This window comes from Durio zibethinus, chromosome 21 (assembly GCF_047325235.1).
Source record: "Durio zibethinus cultivar Kanyao isolate XHJ-2024 chromosome 21, ASM4732523v1, whole genome shotgun sequence".
Taxonomy (NCBI): domain Eukaryota; kingdom Viridiplantae; phylum Streptophyta; class Magnoliopsida; order Malvales; family Malvaceae; genus Durio; species Durio zibethinus.
In genome coordinates this window covers 8,548,882-8,567,354 of record NC_143182.1, presented here as the reverse complement: position 1 = coordinate 8,567,354, position 18,473 = coordinate 8,548,882, and the positions used below count along the sequence as shown (strand labels likewise).

Sequence of the window (18,473 nt, the reverse complement as noted above, 5' to 3'; positions counted from 1 at the left end):
AAGAAAGCAAGAGAATGAGATGCATTACAGCTTTCTGGGCATTGTAAACACAATGTTGATAGCAATACCACCATACCACCATACCACAACTGCTTTAACAATAATCAGCCAATGCTTCAAATTAAATCTCTTGTAAACAAACGTCAAAGTGGCACCTAATGAAACACTCTTGAAAAGGAACGTCCAAGCATACAAAGATCACGCATTTATTATAGTTATAAACCGCTTCTGTTTTAGTTGCACTCTCGGCTTCGATTCTGTTTTAGGCATCTGATTTCAAGCTTACGAGTGGATGTTGAAATCTCCGGTCAAGACTTGATAGCAATTAAAAATCATAAATATCTTGTATGTTCACTAGCCTCTAAGTACAAAAACGCTGTGACATAACCTCTTCTTTTCAATGTATGTATTTACTGTTATAAATGAGTGAGCTCAATTATTTGTTCTTTATAACAGCCCGAGTAAACAAAGGGGGAAAAAATTCATACTATGTACAGTAACTAGACAACTATCAGCACAACTTCATCTATTTCCATTTATCTCACAGCTGTCACTCATCAACCCCGACTGCCAATTCCAAGAACCAAAAAAAAAAAAAGCCAGAAATGAGATAGAATATTGAAAATAATATGGATAGTGAGACCGATGTAAAGAGCTAGTCAACCTGCTTGAATTGGGCGATAGATTTCCAAATCCTGCTTTTGTAGGATTGTTGAGAGACGACAGAAGATATGAATTGGCTACCTCAGCACAATCAAGCAAACAAGCAACTTCATCTTCCTGGGTTCAAAGGTTTGTAGTTTCTTCGCCAACATGAATATGTCCCCTGCTAATGCCATACCCAATACCATCAGAATGTGTGCTTTATTCAAAGATATCCAAAGCACTCATTACTTAATCAATTCCTTATTTGGGGGTAAATAAGAAAAAAAAAATACAGAAAGCATTTGAACTAAAATTAGCTCAAGTAATTAAAGCCAATGCATTTCCGTGAATGACGTACAAAATTGTATATGCTAGAGATTAATATACCGGCAATCCACCTTAAATTTCAGCCAATTCATAAGAAAATCATGAACGTAGTTAAGGGGTTGTTTAGGAAGTCCCCAGTAAGCAGGCATATATTGTGACTCTGAACGGCACCAAAAAAATTCGCCTAAGTCGAAGAAAGAGAAATTTCAGTTATAAGACACAACTTTTGTGTTTTTTTTTTTCTTTAGCAGGGGGGTTGGATTTGGTAGGCATAAGCTGCACCTATTGGTAACATATATGACTCTTAATAATCTGAGATAGCATGGTGAAACTTTCCAGGTTTGTTTTTCTTTTCCTTTTTTTATTTTAATTATAAATTGGTTCAAATGTTCATCACATAGGTTATAGACCTTGCCATCTAGATGGATGGACAGTACTTGGGTATGCAATCAGAATACAGACTTGTGTCACCAACTTACTTTACTACACTTAACAGTTAAAACCCATTCTTATATCCCAAATGAAGTAGTACCAGAAGAAAAAAGGAACTTACAGCTAAGTTGCTTTCTTTTAAATGTTCCAATGACTCAGCAAGCTCTACTTGCTTTGATGCAGTTGCAAGCAATGCCTACAAAAAATAAGTCAGAATTATTTAACTAGAATGTACAAAGGAACAAAAACCAGTTGCAATAAAGACTAATTGTAGAAACAGGTCTTACTTTCTTTGTTCTCTGTAAATCTTGTTCGATAGATTTAATACGATTCAATGACTCAAGAAGCATGTCCTCTTTTTCAGGAGGAATTTTTGTGGGTTTGTTATAAAGCTCAGTTACCAAGTTTTCTAAATGTTGTAGCCTCTGCCAACATGGATGAAGTGAGACCTCTTCTGCATCTGTCAAAGTACCATTTTCCAGAGACCCTGAACCTGCCATCTGGCAGTTGGACTGGTTTTCTGTTTGTTTTTTTGAATCTTGAGCTTCCAGAAATCTTCCCAGTCCAGGGACCAAGAAATATATACATGCTAATAATTTGAGTACAAAGTGAACCACAAAACTTATTACATGTTGAACAAACTTCTTCCCTGGATTTCTTGGAGTAATATCCCTAGTTACATCATCTGTCAACAGCAGCAAATTAAGATGTAAAAGCTAACTTACAGGAGAAAAAAAATTAGCATAGCCTATAAGAAGTTCTAGTGCTGAGAAAGAGGAGATAATGTTCTAATGCAATAATGACAAGTCAGCTTCATTAAAAGTCTAAGAGTCAAAACTTGAAATTTTGATTATGAATACAACTATACAAGTTCAAACCCAGAATCACCAGTGAAATCAGATTGATAACTACAGGCTTCTATATCTTAATCAAGAATGGCTGATTGAGAAAGTTTATCCTACACATGGAAGCAGATATTAGGGCTACTGGTTATGCTTTTATGCTGCCTTTATTGGTCTATATGATGGTCATTTACTATGATATAGGAGCAACAAAATCTGTTAAAGGTTTAAGAGTCACACTTCAAAATTTGATTGCACATACAAGTATGGAGAAAGAAACCACACAAAACCACCAACTTCTGTATACTAATAGTCTTGTACCTTCCAGAGATTAATTATTGCTACTAGTTATGCTTTAACGGCCCCTTTATTGGTCTACATGATGGTATTTACCATAATATAGCTGGAACAACTATCTCACAAGGAAATGTTAGAAAACTACCACAACATGCATTGATAATGGATTGAATGATCTGATTTAAGTGAACAACATAAACAAAAATATGATGTTCAATTAGGTCCACGGAGTCATCGCTCACTTGTTGAACTAGCTTCTTCAATTCTTGCAGAATTTTCTGGTTCGATAATGCCGTGCATAGAATTATGACCACTCATCCATCCCTGACACAAGGATAAAAAAATATTAAATAATATTTTTGCAGAGTAGCACAAAAAGAAACAAGGATTATAAAGTCTGATGACTAAAATCTTAAATGGAATAAATTCATAACCAAAGTTAAAAGGGAAGCCAGAAAGGTGGGGCAAATGCAATTACTTTGTCAGGGAATGACACTAACTGCATGATATCTGAAGTATCTGGCCTCACATCGGAAGCATAAGTTATTTCGCTACTTGCAACATGCCAAATGAACCAATTAACATGGAACATGATGCTTAGCGAAATAATGATAAATTGACAGTAGACAAAGGAAACTTGATTAATAAAGAAGGCAGCGGGAGTAACCTTAGTAGAGAAAATTTTGACTTCCAAATTATCATTCTCAGAAGAACTTTCTGTTTTCCTCAGGTACAAGGCATCCCCCGAGTGCATCAACTGCAAATGGAATACAGGCAATGACTTTTAGTTTAGCGCATAAAATAATAATCAGGAAATTTCTCAAACATCAATATGTGTGAATAGAGAGGAGTGCTACTAAATGCTACAACAATTTATTCATTTTCCTTTAAATACTGACTAGGATCCTACCTTCATCATTTCTGGGGTATTCCAGGGTCCTTTGTCAGATCTAAGACACCCACCATCATTAGGGCATGAGCAAGTTCCACCAAGAAACTCTGGCAATTGGCTGATTGGGAGATTTTTCACAAACAAGTTTAGTTAGAAAAGTCCAAAAACAAGCAGGCAGTAAGACATTTCATTAATAATACAGAAGAAATCACAACCTTGGATCAATAATCTCCAATAATTTATTATGGAATTTGTTGCCAAGAACCTGTATGATCAAATAACACTTACTGATTAGTTGAAACACAACCCTCAAAACAAAAGCATGCATCAAACATATTTATTTCTTCATGATCACATGTTTCAAAATTCTTGTACATGAATCTTTGCAGTAGTCCTTGGATCAAGAAAGCCTTTTGCTGTGTTCCATAGTAGTTTGAATCCACTTCCAGCATTAACTATGTACATTTGATGTAAAGTCTGTGAAGAAAATGCTGATGTTAGTAACACTTGAGGAATTTATACATGAATAATTCAGATATATATTTTTTCATTTCGCTTGATAAAACAATTAAGCCACCTCAGGATAGTTGTCACCATCAATTTTCTGCATGCGCATCACAAGATCATGTGCAACCTTACCGAAGCTCATCCAGTTCTGCATAAAGAAGGAAATGATGAGAAATACGACATGTCATGAATGCATATGTTCTGTAATTTATGAACACTGACCAACCCCTGTACATCTAATATTGTCGTAGTACAATCTATATGCCTCTTGGCAGCAATAGAACAGGCAGGAAACTTCTCCATGAAAGCCTTCTCGAAGCCCTGCACGTGATATTTTAAAAATCTTTCCACTGTAGTGACCTTCATCAGCTTGGCAGGGTCAATTTTACCAATTCTTTCAATATAAACAGGGTGGCCCTGTTTGTCCACACCATGGTAACCGTGGGGGTAACAGTGCTGAACTTCTTCGTATTCATCATATACAAAATCCTGCATATGCATCACAAAATATGTTAAAACTATGAAATATAAACTATTACCAACAGTGAAGACAGGCAGCACATCTTTTATGAACAACAAGATAAACAAAATTGCTAAAGTCCATCACCTAAACATAAGGAGTGCAGTAGAAATTTAAATAATCCAAGTTTAAAGATGATAAGAGGAGCATTTTTACCTGTATAATGGTATCTACTCGACACTCTTTCCTCCAGTTCAGCATATCTTCCCACATCTGGATAGTTTTATCAAGGACAAATTTCCTTGCTTTCAAAAATCTGCAAAAACAAATTCCAGGATTTTGAAATGAATGAAGATAGTTGAATGGAGATTTTTGAATATAGGATTTTTTGTTGTTGATAAGCTAAAATAAATAGTTTCTTCAAAAATTATAATTTAAAGTGGAGCTCAGTTTCCACTTCCAGGACTAATGGTTCAGAATGTCTCGCCTAGAGTTAAATCACTGAATAAGTAGGGAAGTCACCAGCTCAACAAAGCAAAATCAGTTATCACATGCTTCACTACAATTCCGGCAGAGAAAATTTGCGTAATGTCTATCAAGGTGCACAAAATTCCAAGTTACAAATCTTAGCTTTATTAGAATAAGAGTCTACTCATAAATCATTTGAGTTAGATCGTAAAATTTTAAATAATTCACTTTATATAGAGACTAGAGAGATACATTTCTCAAATTCTTGCTGCTAAAGATTTGATGATGAAAACTAGTACAATGCCCAAAACCCAATAAAGGGAGCAGTTGAAGTTCATGAAATAAGTACACTGAAGATGATATGATATGGTACACCATGAATCTACTCTTTGTAATCAATGGACCACAGACTTAGCAGCCAAGAAAGGTTTCTGATATTTTTCTTTAAAACTCCAATAAATTTCTTTTCTGGAAAACCTACACATCCTATACATGTCATGCTTAAATAAACAATCCAAATATTGCCTTCTAGATTACAGATTATGAAATAATTACGAATTTCTAAGAAAGGACAAGAAAATTTTAAAAATTTGAGAACGAATAGAAATCTTGTTTTCAGAAATAAACATATATAAATTCTCCCTAAAGTCAGTTGTAAACAATTCAAAGCTTAAGATGGGTCGCATTATTCATCGGTACCTTGTCATTCAAGCTATCCCTGGTAATTTAAAACAGCACAGGTTTGCTTCGATGGATTGGTTTCATTCTCTTATCAACATAGTTTAATGTTAACTAGCCACGCAAATGAATGGCATAACTTTCTCTCAAGAACTACAATAAAAAGTCTGGTGGTCGGTTATATTACCTTAACAAAGTGTGGTAATCATCATGACGTAGGAGGAGCTGATCTTTCGCAAGCAATGCCTGGCGAAAAGCTCTGACTGCCTTTTCCTCCTCTGCGTCCCTAACATCCTCGATCGAAATTGCCGCGTATTTGCAATCAGCCACGCGTTTGCCACGCTTCCTTAGACCGTGTGTTAGCTTCGTCGAAGCAGTCATCGCTTCCTTCTTCGGAGATTTCCCTCGCGCGGTTCTTCTTTTCTCGTCCTCAGACGTCTCGAAATCCAAATTCTCTTCCTTTCTAAACCTTTCATTTTCTTGAAATGCAATTACCTCTCCTGATATCATTAAAAACGAAAAAAAAAATCAGAAACAAAAATTAATCGACGAATCACCCTTTTGATCCCGATTTCGATCAAAAGTCAGCACAGTTAGGCATAATTTACCAGGCATTGTAATACTTATCCGAGATCGTGATCAGAATTGTATTTGCAACCAAACAGACACAGAAAATCTCAGAAATAATGAGACGCCGTTACTTTTATATGCCAGCAGATCCTCCAGACCTGTACGATTCTCTGTTACAGCTCGTTGCTGTTTAAAAACGACAAAATTGACCAGAAATTCAAGCAGAAGTGGACAAAAAGGGACATGAAAAAGATTATTACAGAAAAAAGGTCAAAAAAGAAAGAGAACCGAAATTAAACCGCGTCAGATCCAAAAAAACACAATTAAAAGATTAAAAACAGCCTCCATTGTCATCATTAATGCATAAATAAATAACAACATAATAAACAAAAAAGGAAACGTATCCAAATATACCTTGAAAAAAACCGCATTCATTTCACACGAATTGAGCGAAATTAAATTCACGAAAAATGGATGATTGAATTTTCATTTTATGTCTTTATTTCTTTATATATAATAATCAAAGCCAGAGCTATGAGGTAAGGAAAAAAAAAAAAGCTATTGCTTTAGGTTACGAGGCGAGCTTTTCTCTCTCCAAACACTCTTCTCTCTCTATCGATTCTCGTATAAAATAAAATAATAAAAGTATTGTATTTTTAAAAAATCTTTTGGGGTCAGTTAGCTGAGGAAGGCGTGTCGTTGTCAAAAAACCCTTAAAAAAAAAAAAAAGAAAATTTCATTTTCGGAGAGCGAAATCGTAACTAGCGTGAAACCGCCGCTTCAGCTACTCAAGTAGTGGTGGTGGTGGTGGTTCCGTTGACGACTTAATACTTTTTTTCGTTGCTTTGGCCTCTTTTCTGGAGAGAGAATGGGGTTTCGCCGTCAGCCGCCGTAAGTTAATGGAGATGGGAATCAGAGACTATTAGATGTCGTGGAGTCCAGAGTTCTCGTAAAGCAACAAGCCAATAACAAACTAATTTTCTTTTGCTTTGTTTATTTATTTATATAATAAAGGAAACCCAACGGAAAACTGTTTGGTATGCACCACGTCATATGCATCGAGGTAGTGCCACGTGGAGATGGGTTGGCAGGCGGACTATAGGGTGCTTAAATGAAATGTAAAAATAAACTGAAATTACGTATACAAGAGAGGCGGTGACACATTTGGTCATAATTTTTGTCGGCATTTGATTTACTTATTAAAATTGGTAGTTATTGGCTATAAATTATAATCAACGTGGTTTGCGGCGTTGGCATTGCTTCAATGAACTCTACAACGGCGAAGACCGTATCTTCCTTTCAAGAGTTAAAAATATAACGCCTCAAATCTTACAAAATATTGTGAAAATTAATTTAAATTCATTCTTAATAAACTTTTTTATAAAATAAAAATATAAAATTTTCGACTCAAAATTAATAATATTTCATAAAATAAGCATGAATCTTTACGCAAAATTTAGGGATTTAAACGAATCCCTAATTTTGAATCAAAACAAATAAGTACATACTGATTGAAATTAAGAATACATCAAGGAGATGGTGGCCCCAATGTTCATTTCGCACAATAATTACAGCCATTAGGCAGCCCTCGGCCTAACCCTTTGCACTCGGAGAGAGGAATGACAAACAAGTGATTAAAGTTGGCTTTGATTATTATTTATTTATAGGGGATCGACAATGGACGCCTAGAGACAACTTTGAAGCTACTCGATTTAATAGAAACTAAAACATTAAAGGGTTTGTATACAAGTTTTCAACAGGCAAAAGACACCAACTACATCAACTAACTTGTTTGGACTTTACAGGATTTATCAACAAATTTCTAACAAACAATCTGAAAAGGGACTGGACACAAACCTAGAGCAAAACGAAAGATTTTTCCCGAATTTGATAAACTACTGTACGTGGCTTAGGCACTATCACAGAATTCATCTGATGCACTTCGGCAGCGTCGCCTATCGGAGCTGACCTGAAAATAGAGGGATTATCATTAGTAAATGTGAAAGAAACATTAACGGACAAGAATACATTAACAAAGATGTAAAATATGGGTCCTCAACAGAGATGGAACCCTAATTGGACTCAGTTCCGACCACCTAGATAAATGTCCATCAACTCCAAGGAGCAACAAAATCATTTAAAGTACTTTCCAAATCACCAAATGAATATGGCATATTTTTCTCAATTGAAGGTTGACATCTAAATAATAAGAAAATTCTCAATTTTGGCAAAATTATATACAGATACAGCTGCTCGAGCCCACCCTGAAATCCAAATTTCTAATAATCTGCTAATTATAAGATATTAAAAATTATTATTAAACATATAATTATGTTACTCCTGCTGCATTAGCTTCACAGGGTGATGATATGGTCCCTTTCTATCATTGTAACAGCTTTGATACAAAGCTGCCTTAACATTATCCCAACAATACATGATTTAGTTGACTTTTGAGCTATTTTGACAAGAAAAACTAGTTATTATCTTGAAACAAGCAGAAATATATATAATGTTAAAATCCTCACAACAAAGTTCCCTATGGTGTGGAAAAGGACACTACACTTCGTGATATTAGCATCAAGCCTCAAAAGACACATCCGTGCTACCTAAAAAGCAGTACTGAAGTAAGTTCTAAGTAAGGAATGGTGTAAAGGCCCCCTAACTGTTAATAAGTTCTGTGAGAAAATAGTAGTGGAAAATGGAAAACAACTTTCTTCAAAATCTACTTTCCAATCATTATCATGTGATTAATCAACAGAGTTAGACATGAAGGAAAAAGTTGCTTATGTGTATAATGTTATATTGATTTTCAAAGAGTTCCTTTTTCACTTCGACTCAAGGTAGCGTAAGAAACACTTCTGAAACGCTTAAAGAATTAGCTTACTAAGGAAATAATAACACATGCAGAAGGATCATGCAATTGACATAACAGAAAAATCGCAGCTGTCATTTGTTACTATCTGAAAACTATGGTCAGTTTTGTTTTACACGTACACTACTTGAACTCAGTGGACATTCACTCACTTGAGTTGTCCACTTTCCATGGAGAAATGGAACTCCTAATTTACAAAGATTCTGCATCAACACAAATAATCATGTCATTGTTGTTTTTATAGGAGAAAAACCAGACTCCAGATTGCTCCCTTTCAGGAACTGAAAAATGGAAATTTACTGCAAGAATAACAGCATAAAGCTATCATGACCAGAAGATAGCTAAACAAGCATGCAAACAATACTTTGCCCTTGATTTATAAATTAAAGACAGTCAAATTGAATTGTGACACACCTTAGAAGACGAAGATAAAGGAGGTAAAGAATTCTGTCGAACAGGATCTTTTAGCTGCTGAAATTCTTTAAGCTGGTCCACCAGCTCCTCAATGAGTTTCAAATGGGTATCTACCCTTTTCCTCTGATCCGCAGAGAAAGTTAGCTTCTCTTTTTCTCCTCGCACTATTCGCAGCCTTTCTCTAAGACATTCAATTTCAGCATCAATCCCCAACCTTTCATTACTGACTGCAGAAGAGCTCCTCCCCGAGTCATATAGCAAGTTTTCGTGATCTAATGCAGAACCAGTTGGCAGTTTACTTTCTTTTTTATTCTCCTCCTTCAGAATATCCATTTTATCATCAACAACATGGACATCATAAATAGCTGGTTCCATATCAAACGTGGAATCGTGCAGATTGCTGCCTAGTGGTTCACCAAATTCTACATTTCTCTCAAGCTCTTCTCTAGTTAAAGAAGTTTTCTCAATGCCACCAAAATTTTGGGCTGTTTTGGTTGCTATTGCTTGGCATGCTATGGCATCATCATCTTGTCCCTCTACTTTCCCAGCTAAATAAACTGCTGCAGTATGACTTCGTTTCCCAGATGATGGAGTCTCATTTTTTGAAGGCCAAGAACAACCTTTTCCCACTTCCTTCTTTCCAGTGGATCCACTATTTCCCACCTGTTTCATCATTAGCAGTGGATCTTCATCTAGATGAAGTGAAACCGAAGGCCTTTCTCCCCCTGTACTCAAAGTATAACTAAAATCACACTCCTGCTCATCTCCTAGAGTATTCATCAGCCTGTAAGCTTCAACTTCTTTCTCCAAAAGGTGATTCTCCTTCTCCCTTCTAACAAGGATCTCTTTCAGAATGTTCATCTCTTCTTCGTCATAAGCAAATTTTTCTTCTATCATCCTTTGATATTGCCTTGCTTCCATTTCTATTGATGCCTTATCCTCTTGTAGACGCAAAATCATTGCCATGGCTTCATCAGCAGCAGAAGCAGCAGCAGCCCTTTCTTTCTCCAACTCTAGGTATAGAGCAGCATGGGTAGCTTTTTCTTCTTCAAGAGCTTGTTCCAACATTCTGATCCGATTTGCTTCATCTCCAGTAAACCCTAATTTTTCATTAGTGTTAAAAGTGGATTTTTTTATAAAAGTTGAACCTTTTCCCTCTCCATTGCTTAGTTCAAAACCATGCCAGGTAGCCTCATCCATATTAGTGCCAGTTTGAGTATTTTTATCATCTAAAATGGAATGTTCACATAGGTCAATACACATGAAATGCTAATACAATACATAAGAGTTCAAAATGCAATGAATATTTCAACTCCATGAATGATTTCCTTAACTTGGGAAACAAAACCTGTCTAAATTGGTTAAAAATCATAAATCTTCTATCAGTTTTAGAATAAGCATTTAAAATTTTAGCAGAAAAATTTCATAATATTTTCAATAATGCATTCCTATAAATGAGCAGAAACTCACATAAAAATTTGACACTTGAAGCTAAAAATATCAATTTAGAAAAAAGATTAAAAGTAAAAAGATTTCACATTGGATACGTTTAACTTACCAGGAAAACTATCTTCTATTTCAGTAGCTGGACCCAAATTTTCACTAATTTCACTTCTTGTTTCACCGCCATTAATATAAGAGGAACATGAAACACCTGCAACAGCAGGTGAGAAATTGCCAGAAAATAACACTGGAGAAGATTTTCCATAACCAAAAGCAGCTCTCCTACGTCGCCGAATTCCAGACTTCTGCTTCAGATTTATAATTTTCTTTCCCTTGGCATCATATCCACTCTCCTTATCCACCGTAGTTTGCAATCTTAAACCTAAAGTTGAACTAGAACATGCATCACCTTCCAATTCAATGATCCCATTGCCAAATCTACCATCTGTAATGGAATTAGCATTGGAATTCCACTCTTGATCGTTGAACCAAACTAAGATAAAAGGGAACCTATTCAAAGCTAGCTTTTGAACAGAATAAATCTTTTTTCTTGGCCATTGAATAAGCAGCTTATGCCAGCAGAGGTTCCTATTTTGGTACCCAAAAAACCCAGAACAAGGACAAGGCAAGAAAAGTCCAAAAACATTATAAAATTTCCAAGCAAAAAACCCCAAGGTTGATCCACATAGAAGGAAATAAGCTAGAGCAAGGTCAAGAAAGGCTCTTATAAGACCAATTAAGGTCCATGAAGGAATTGTACGGGAAACCATTACAATTTGAAGAGCTCAAAATCCGCAGAGAAATCCAATTTTACTAGTACATGAAATTTTGAGTAAAACCCAAGAAAAGTAAAAAAGTAATAACAATTTGGTGCCAAGAATTAGCCCTGGAAAACAACCACCATGAGAAATACAATAACAACAAGGAATTCAATTCTAGTTCAACTTCCTGAATAGTACATGAAGACAAAGGAAAGAAAATAATGAATTCCAAAACTCAAGAACTTTCATGGAAAAAAAATAGTGGAAATTCCTTAGGATCAAAAGAAGTAGCTTAGTTTCCAGGAAAAGCTGATAAAAAACCTGGGTTTTTACAGGGAATTGAGTTGATCAGCCGTAGAGATGAAGTGGGAAATTAGGCGCTAAGGAAACAAGAGAAGTCAGGTTCCGGAATCCCAAAGTTAGGAAAGACGAGAATCAAAGCTCGGAGAAATTTCTTGGCATCAGACAAGAGTGAAAGAGCCGTCGGTTTCCAAGGTTATAATAGTTACGGTTATGTCAAAGTGGTTGTCTATCTTTATCGGAAAGTGGAAAGTGGAAGTGGTAAGTCACCGACTTACACTTCTGTTGGCGATTTTTGTCCTAAGTCTGAACAAAGATTACTGCTGTCAACTGTTTATGTGCTACGTCATTTTGTACTTCGTTACAAGACCAACGGTGCCGCTTAGACCATGTCAAAAAAATGTTTTTGGATGAGTATGTCCACATTTTACCAAGTCTCAGACTTTCCCTTCTAAGAAGAACATAGAAGCCTATTTTATGTGATTTCAAAAAAAAAAAAAAGCCTATTTTTTTTATGTTAAGTCAATCAATTGGATAAAAACCAAAATTTATTTTTTTTAAGTCTTTTAAAATTGATTTCAATACCGATTAATTAACCGCTCATGATAAAATCTTTGTTTGCTATGCCTGTATAGTGGTTCTAATTAACTTTCGAATTCTGAATGGTCAGGGATTTTTTTTTCTAATTTTTTGGTCGAATGAATAATCAACTTTCTTATTCTATCAAAATCAAAAAAGTTTTAAAAAATAAATGGCTGAAAAACAAGATCCATTTTCCAAGCAGAGAAATGATAGAATCTCACATGTGAAGGCAGTTATGTAATAAAAAAGGTTTATCCCATTATTCCTGTAAACCACCATTCAAACTAAGCCACATGCACCCCTTGAACCCGACCCTTCACCTCACAAAATTTCTTATCAGATTTCATTTCCAGGCCTAGCATCTGTTTCAACAGCTTCCAAGAATGTATATCATGGCAGTTTTCTCCAATGGCTACTCCTTACACCCTTCAAAACCAGTCCCCAGCTCATTCCATCGACGACCTCTCGAGCAGCCGGGTTGCTTCAGTGTTCTTCCTTTCTTAGTTTTCTCTGATAATGCCAGAGCCAGACAGTTATCAGCTTTACAATTCTTTAGACAGTCAACTTTCAGGTTACTTTCAGTTGTTTGCTTTTGGTTTTAATTTTTTGGTTTTTAAGAGTTTGTTATGGCATAGTTATATCTGGCATGCTCAAGCTCAAGGATTCTACCGGTTACAACTTCATTCTTGATTATTAGTTAATCTACTTGATTTTATGGAGCCATTACTATAACTCAACCAGTTATCCAATTACATCATTTACTGACTATATAGATTAAGGGTTAATGTTTGTTGACCAGTGGCTGGCTGATAGGTCAATGCCTCAATGCTAATAGTTTAGTTTAGCAAGAGTAATTGTTTTTATGGAGGTAGATAATTCATAGATATGGTTAGATGGTAAATTTGTTGGGTAGTTTGAGTACCAGTACCATTTTTCTTGGGCAAGGGCTTCTCTGAAATATGAACTACTATTTTATGCTAGTTTAAATTGGATCTCAATGGCTACTTCACCAAGACATCTCAGATTTATGTATGCAATACTTCTCCATCCTTGCTATCACTTGACATGCTCTAATTTATGGGTTTCCCTCACGAGGCCCCATTTTTCTTGTCTTAAAAGGTTTTGCAGTATATGCCAAAGTGCAGTCACCATCAAATGAGAGAAATAATGTTTCTCACCAATGTTACTCTGTCAATTCATTTTTTATTCTAGAGAGCAAGAGTCATGCTTTATCCAACTAGTTCATGGAGATGATGCATGACAAATGATGCATTTCACATTATTGCAAACAGGATTAGGAGTTTTCGGCATGAAGATAGAGAAAATATTAGTGCTGCAGAACCTAAAGATAAGCTAGAGCAAGGAGATAGAGCTGCTGATGAGGTACTTGTAAATCAAAACAGTGGGACTGCTGGGAAAGGAAGTTCATTTCTGCTAAAATTAGGGGTAGCATTAGGTGCAGCTGCAGCTCTTACTGCCATATCGTTTGGCCTCAAGGGAGCTAGTTTTGGATCATTGATAGGAGTTCAACGGGTGGTTGAAGGTGCATCCTCATCGATTATGGATTCCTCTGTTGGTTTCACTTTCAAAGCTTTTGGGTACAGGTTTATACTTCCAGAATATGCACCAGGGTATGCCTCCTGAGCTTGAATGATCATCAAAAGCCATAACTCTTTCCAGCTTTTTGACCACGTTTTATTATAAGAAACAGCAATTCTAAAATTTCTCCTTCCTTGTAGTTTGCATTGTTAACCACACCTTAGTCTTAAAAGGAGAGAAAAGTGGGAGGATAGAAATGGCAGGGTTAGGGAGGAAAAAATTAGTGGGGGGATGGAATCTATAGGCGGAAGCATTTTCCTACTAAACCTACGGAGATTTGACACTAGAGGTTGATGGAATCTATTGGTGGAAGCAAGTAAAGACTGAATGGTGGTGCATTTCCTTTCTGTTTATATGTGTGTGTTCATTCATATTGTGGTTCGAAAGATTAGGCAAGAATGGATTGTCTTCTCAGCAGAGGTGGAACTAGCTTTTCGGGATTCTTTTTTGGGGCGGGGGAATACGGGGGAGGAGGCTTTTTTCCTGAAACTTGTCTGGGCTATGCCTCTGCTTCTCAAGTATGTATGTCACTGAATAAAATGGTTCTGAAGTTTTTCCCTAAATGCCATGTTTCAGATGGATTTACTTTTGGTTGCTTATGGCTGCTGGTTGTGGACTTTTCATTAGTGAAGAGGCTTTAAATATCTGGGTCTGTCCTTTGCTCTGGTACTTATGTTTCACTGACTCAAAAATTTGCTGGCTTTCGTTGTTTTTGTTAGGTTTCTGGTTTTAACTAAGCACTTCCTTTTAAATTTTAAATTTTGTTTGCAAAATCTAGGTTGGCATAACTTTGGCACGGATGCTGTCATTGGATGGAACATGGCATTCCTTTGTTGAATCTCTCTCAAGAAATGCTCCCTACATGATATCCACGGTTCTCTGGGTATACTGGTTAGTGGCTGCTCACTCAATCTTATTATTTATTGCATTTTACTTTGTAAAATGATAATTAACTTAGATAAGCACGCATTGTTTGAATGACAATGTGCTTAAATTTTAACCTAAGGCTTTTAGGTTTTGAGGCTTACACCATGAAGGTAAAGATATTAAGGATGAAAGGAAAAGCCTTGAGCCAGAATCCCAAGGAGGTTGAGGCTTAAGTAGTCCGAGGCAGAGAACTCTCAGGGATAATCTACCTTTAACCACTAATTTTACCACTTTAAAATCATTGTGTCTAAATTTGTGCCTGACATTATAGGTAGTCCTTTAAATATTAACCTAGTTATGGCATGTTCTTTATTCCTTTTCTATGACATTATTGCTTATGATTCTCTAATTTTTCTCTTCTTCATTGTACATGGCAACTTGAAAATTTAGGGGAGTTTGCATCAGTGATATGATACCATTTTACCTTGGTAGTCTGTTTAGACAAAGTGGAGCATCTGATGATGTTTGTTCAAAGGTTTGTTGTGTTCCTTCTGATCAGGTCTTAAGGATTTCTATGCATGCTTGCACATATTTATGGGCAAATACATTAATTTATTGCTTGGCTATGATTTAGCTCATTCTATTTTGAGAATCTACCTTTTCTGCATTTGCAAGGTAATGATTTATTTCTTTTGTTAATATTGATGCTGACTACAGGTAGGGATCAGTGAAGAGAAGTTGTTGCATATCACATGTGTTGTTCAAAAATATGGCAATCTCATAGGCTTCAGTGAGTTACAAGAGCTTCATTACCATGCTTTTTTGCATGATTAACGTGGAAATATCTAATTCGATTCACAGTGACCAGAAGTCAATTCAAATATAATGATCTTTTAGATTGACAGTATTCAATAGGCTTTTACAAATTTCTTTGACCTTATACCAAATGCAATGAGTAAACTGCCATGTAAATGACTAGGAAATGATATAACACCTGCATAGCCTTGCCTATCAAAATTCTGGTAATGATCAATCTACAGTTCTCTTAAATATGCATGTTGATGGACTTGTTCGTAAACTTTTATGGTTCTGATTCTTTAGACAAGGGTTTTCAGTAATGCTGAAATCAATAGGACTATCTTGTCGTCCAACTTCTGTAGAACAAATTTAGGATATCTCAATCAGGGATATTCATTTATAATCATCTTATATTGTGTTCTACTGAAACTAGAACATCTTGCTTTCCCCGAAAATGAGTTGGAATGCTCAATTTAAGTTGTTTAATTTTATTATCATGCTTCTCTCAACACGTATGTAAGTTACAACTGAAATGTTTTTCACCATTAGCCCTTATAGAGAAGGCAGGTGATTTTTTCTAAAAATGGATTTGCATACTCTTCATATTTTAATTTTGTTTTTAACATTTTAGAATATTTGTAATCGTATGAGACAAATTTCTTCAATTATTAATATTGATGAATTGTGCTTGAGCTTTAATATACTTGTTTCTCGTAGTTAGTTTACCCTTTCTACTGGTCTTGTATTCTGATCTGCAGTAGAGCGATTTTCCCTAGGAGTAAGAAATCCCACAGCTTTCCTAGCAGGGTCCCTGGTTAGTAACTACTTTTATTTCTCTCTGCATGGTAACAGTGACTTTTTATTTCGCTTAATGTAAATCTGTTAATTAAACATGATCCATCATTATGCTATCACTAGTTCACAACCAGATGTTTTAGGAAACACGAATTAATGATCTATATACCCATTAAGCAGCATCTTACATGTGGAGGATGTATTGCTGGTGATTCGATAGCAATGCCGGTGGTCAGGAATGAAGTTTACTTGCTTTTACTGCAAAACATGCCCATTTCAATGCTTAAAAGATGATAAGACTGATAAGAGATGTAAAAGATGCTGGAAAGTGGAAACTAACATAAGAATGTGTTTGGTCCTTACTGAGGTGTGACATGAACTGATAAGTGAGTGGAATGATGGTGTGCTATACTTTCTCATATAAAGACTGATCAGATACATGGTGGTAAGAAAAAATCTGGAGCATACATAATTTGGAATTGAGAATCTGGAATAATAAAAATTGCAAGGAGTAACTATATATTATGCAATCAAGAGGAACCTGAGTTATTAAATGAATATGAAGCTGATAGGTAATTCAGTGCGGATGGCTGGAAGTATCATCTAATGATTTCATTGCTGCATATGTTTCATATATATGTCTGCGTTAGTTTAACATGGCCTTTCATTTCCTTTGTAATATGTACCATATATATCTATTGCCTGGCTGTCAATCATGTTGATAATTGAGGTGATGATATGCTTTTACAATAATGAAGGGAATATCTCCTGAATTCTTCTTTGCTGGAGTTTGTTGCGGTGGCTTGGTCACTCTTCCAATTCAGGTTAAGTCATTTTCAGCCGACAATAATTTGCGATTTTGCACATTCACATATTCTTGAATGGACCATTGTGTTATAGTCTTTTCGTGTCTTTGACTCTTTTTTTTTTTCAAATCACAGTTAAATTAAGCAATAATCTATTAACCTTTTCTAGTATAAAACTTTGATAGAGTTCTCTTGAAAAATATAGGTATTGTAAATTGGAATAGCACATGGAAAAGTATTTGAACTTGCTATTCCTTGGAACTGATGCTATGTTCTCTTCTTTTTCTGGAGTCCAGCTAGGAATTGGATTTTTGATGAGGAAACGCCCTGTCTTTGCCCTTGCAACTGTTGCCACAGTAGTGGTAAGGAGGTTCTTGTGCTTCATGAACATTTGATTTTTTAAACAGAGATATCTAATGTATAAAATCATACAGGGAATTTGGACTGTGTTTCCATATGTTGCGGCTGCTTCAACTGCATTATTTCTTTACCTACAGCGCCGCTACTCAGCCTAGCTCTGTCAAATTGCTTAACCGTAGTTCTATAAATAGAGGATAGAAGCTATCAGATTCAGAAATGCAGAGGGCATACGACTAATTTTTGATTGGATGGTTGTTCCAACTTTTAGTTGAGTATCCATCCCCGTTCAACGTTTTCAATTTAAATACTTACTAATTTTCCATATGGCGGGGACAGAAAATATATAAATTTCACACAATGAGAATTGCTGTAAAGATAATGGAACATAACTGAGGGCTGCTGCCCTTTTCCTTGCAAGTTATATCCATGAAACATTGCAACATGTGCTATGTTTTAAAGAGATTTATTCGGACAAAATTGTTTGTTGGTATCCTGGTGCTTGCTAACAAAATTTATGTCCATTTGTGAGTGCTTTGCGCTTATTAGTTTATCCCAACTTCCAGTGCAGATTTCCATTACTCATAAGCCGGTTCAAACATTCAGTGAAAAATCACCCTCTGGTAACTTGCATTATATCCTATTGAAATTGCATTATATTCAGGGAAAGTAAAGAGCAGATAGGGATCATGATGACACTATTGAGATTGCAACTTCCTGGAGTGCCAAAATAAGCAATAAAGATAATAAGATTATTTGAA

At 35.7% G+C, this 18,473-nt stretch overlaps 3 protein-coding genes across 11 annotated transcripts; 1 reads left to right on the top strand and 2 right to left on the bottom strand.

Moving 5' to 3' along the window:
* Window positions 1–379: 379 nt before the first annotated feature.
* LOC111305407 (phosphatidylinositol/phosphatidylcholine transfer protein SFH9-like) lies at window positions 380–7,093 on the bottom strand. 7 transcript variants are annotated; one of them, XR_016331680.1, is made up of 14 exons: window positions 6,157–7,093; window positions 5,736–6,048; window positions 4,619–4,718; window positions 4,165–4,431; window positions 4,013–4,090; window positions 3,811–3,912; window positions 3,651–3,700; window positions 3,454–3,553; window positions 3,211–3,300; window positions 2,786–2,867; window positions 1,692–2,089; window positions 1,526–1,600; window positions 665–826; window positions 380–567 (listed from the first exon to the last, which is right to left on the bottom strand). XR_016331680.1 is itself a non-coding variant. In XM_089751018.1 (14 exons), the coding sequence occupies exons 2-14, from the start codon at window positions 6,161–6,163 to the stop codon at window positions 773–775; spliced, it is 1,716 nt and encodes a 571-aa protein (XP_089607144.1). In that variant the 5' UTR covers window positions 6,164–6,304; window positions 6,533–6,720; the 3' UTR covers window positions 380–772. The 7 variants fall into 7 exon arrangements, 5 of the variants coding, with proteins under 5 accessions (XP_089607144.1, XP_089607145.1, XP_089607146.1 ...); XR_016331681.1 differs by having other exon boundaries at window positions 4,177–4,431; window positions 6,157–7,085; XM_089751018.1 differs by having other exon boundaries at window positions 380–826; window positions 6,157–6,304; window positions 6,533–6,720.
* A 711-nt stretch (window positions 7,094–7,804) lies between these two features.
* Window positions 7,805–12,713, bottom strand: LOC111305406 (uncharacterized). Of its 2 annotated transcripts, none has more exons than XM_022902927.2 (3): window positions 10,963–12,713; window positions 9,405–10,633; window positions 7,805–8,087 (listed from the first exon to the last, which is right to left on the bottom strand). In XM_022902927.2, the coding sequence occupies exons 1-3, from the start codon at window positions 11,615–11,617 to the stop codon at window positions 8,028–8,030; spliced, it is 1,944 nt and encodes a 647-aa protein (XP_022758662.2). In that variant the 5' UTR covers window positions 11,618–12,713; the 3' UTR covers window positions 7,805–8,027. The 2 variants fall into 2 exon arrangements, with proteins under 2 accessions (XP_022758662.2, XP_022758663.2); XM_022902928.2 differs by having other exon boundaries at window positions 9,405–10,504; window positions 10,963–12,256.
* Window positions 12,714–12,747: 34 nt separating this feature from the next.
* LOC111305408 (uncharacterized) lies at window positions 12,748–18,192 on the top strand. Of its 2 annotated transcripts, XM_022902934.2 has the most exons (10): window positions 12,751–13,061; window positions 13,783–14,121; window positions 14,666–14,738; window positions 14,868–14,980; window positions 15,407–15,491; window positions 15,674–15,746; window positions 16,513–16,568; window positions 17,308–17,373; window positions 17,652–17,717; window positions 17,790–18,192. In XM_022902934.2, exons 1-10 carry the CDS (start codon window positions 12,874–12,876, stop codon window positions 17,868–17,870), a joined length of 1,140 nt encoding a protein of 379 aa, XP_022758669.1. In that variant the 5' UTR covers window positions 12,751–12,873; the 3' UTR covers window positions 17,871–18,192. The 2 variants fall into 2 exon arrangements, with proteins under 2 accessions (XP_089607149.1, XP_022758669.1); XM_089751023.1 differs by lacking the exon at window positions 17,790–18,192 and having other exon boundaries at window positions 12,748–13,061; window positions 17,561–17,698.
* The last annotated feature ends 281 nt before the right edge of the window (window positions 18,193–18,473 follow it).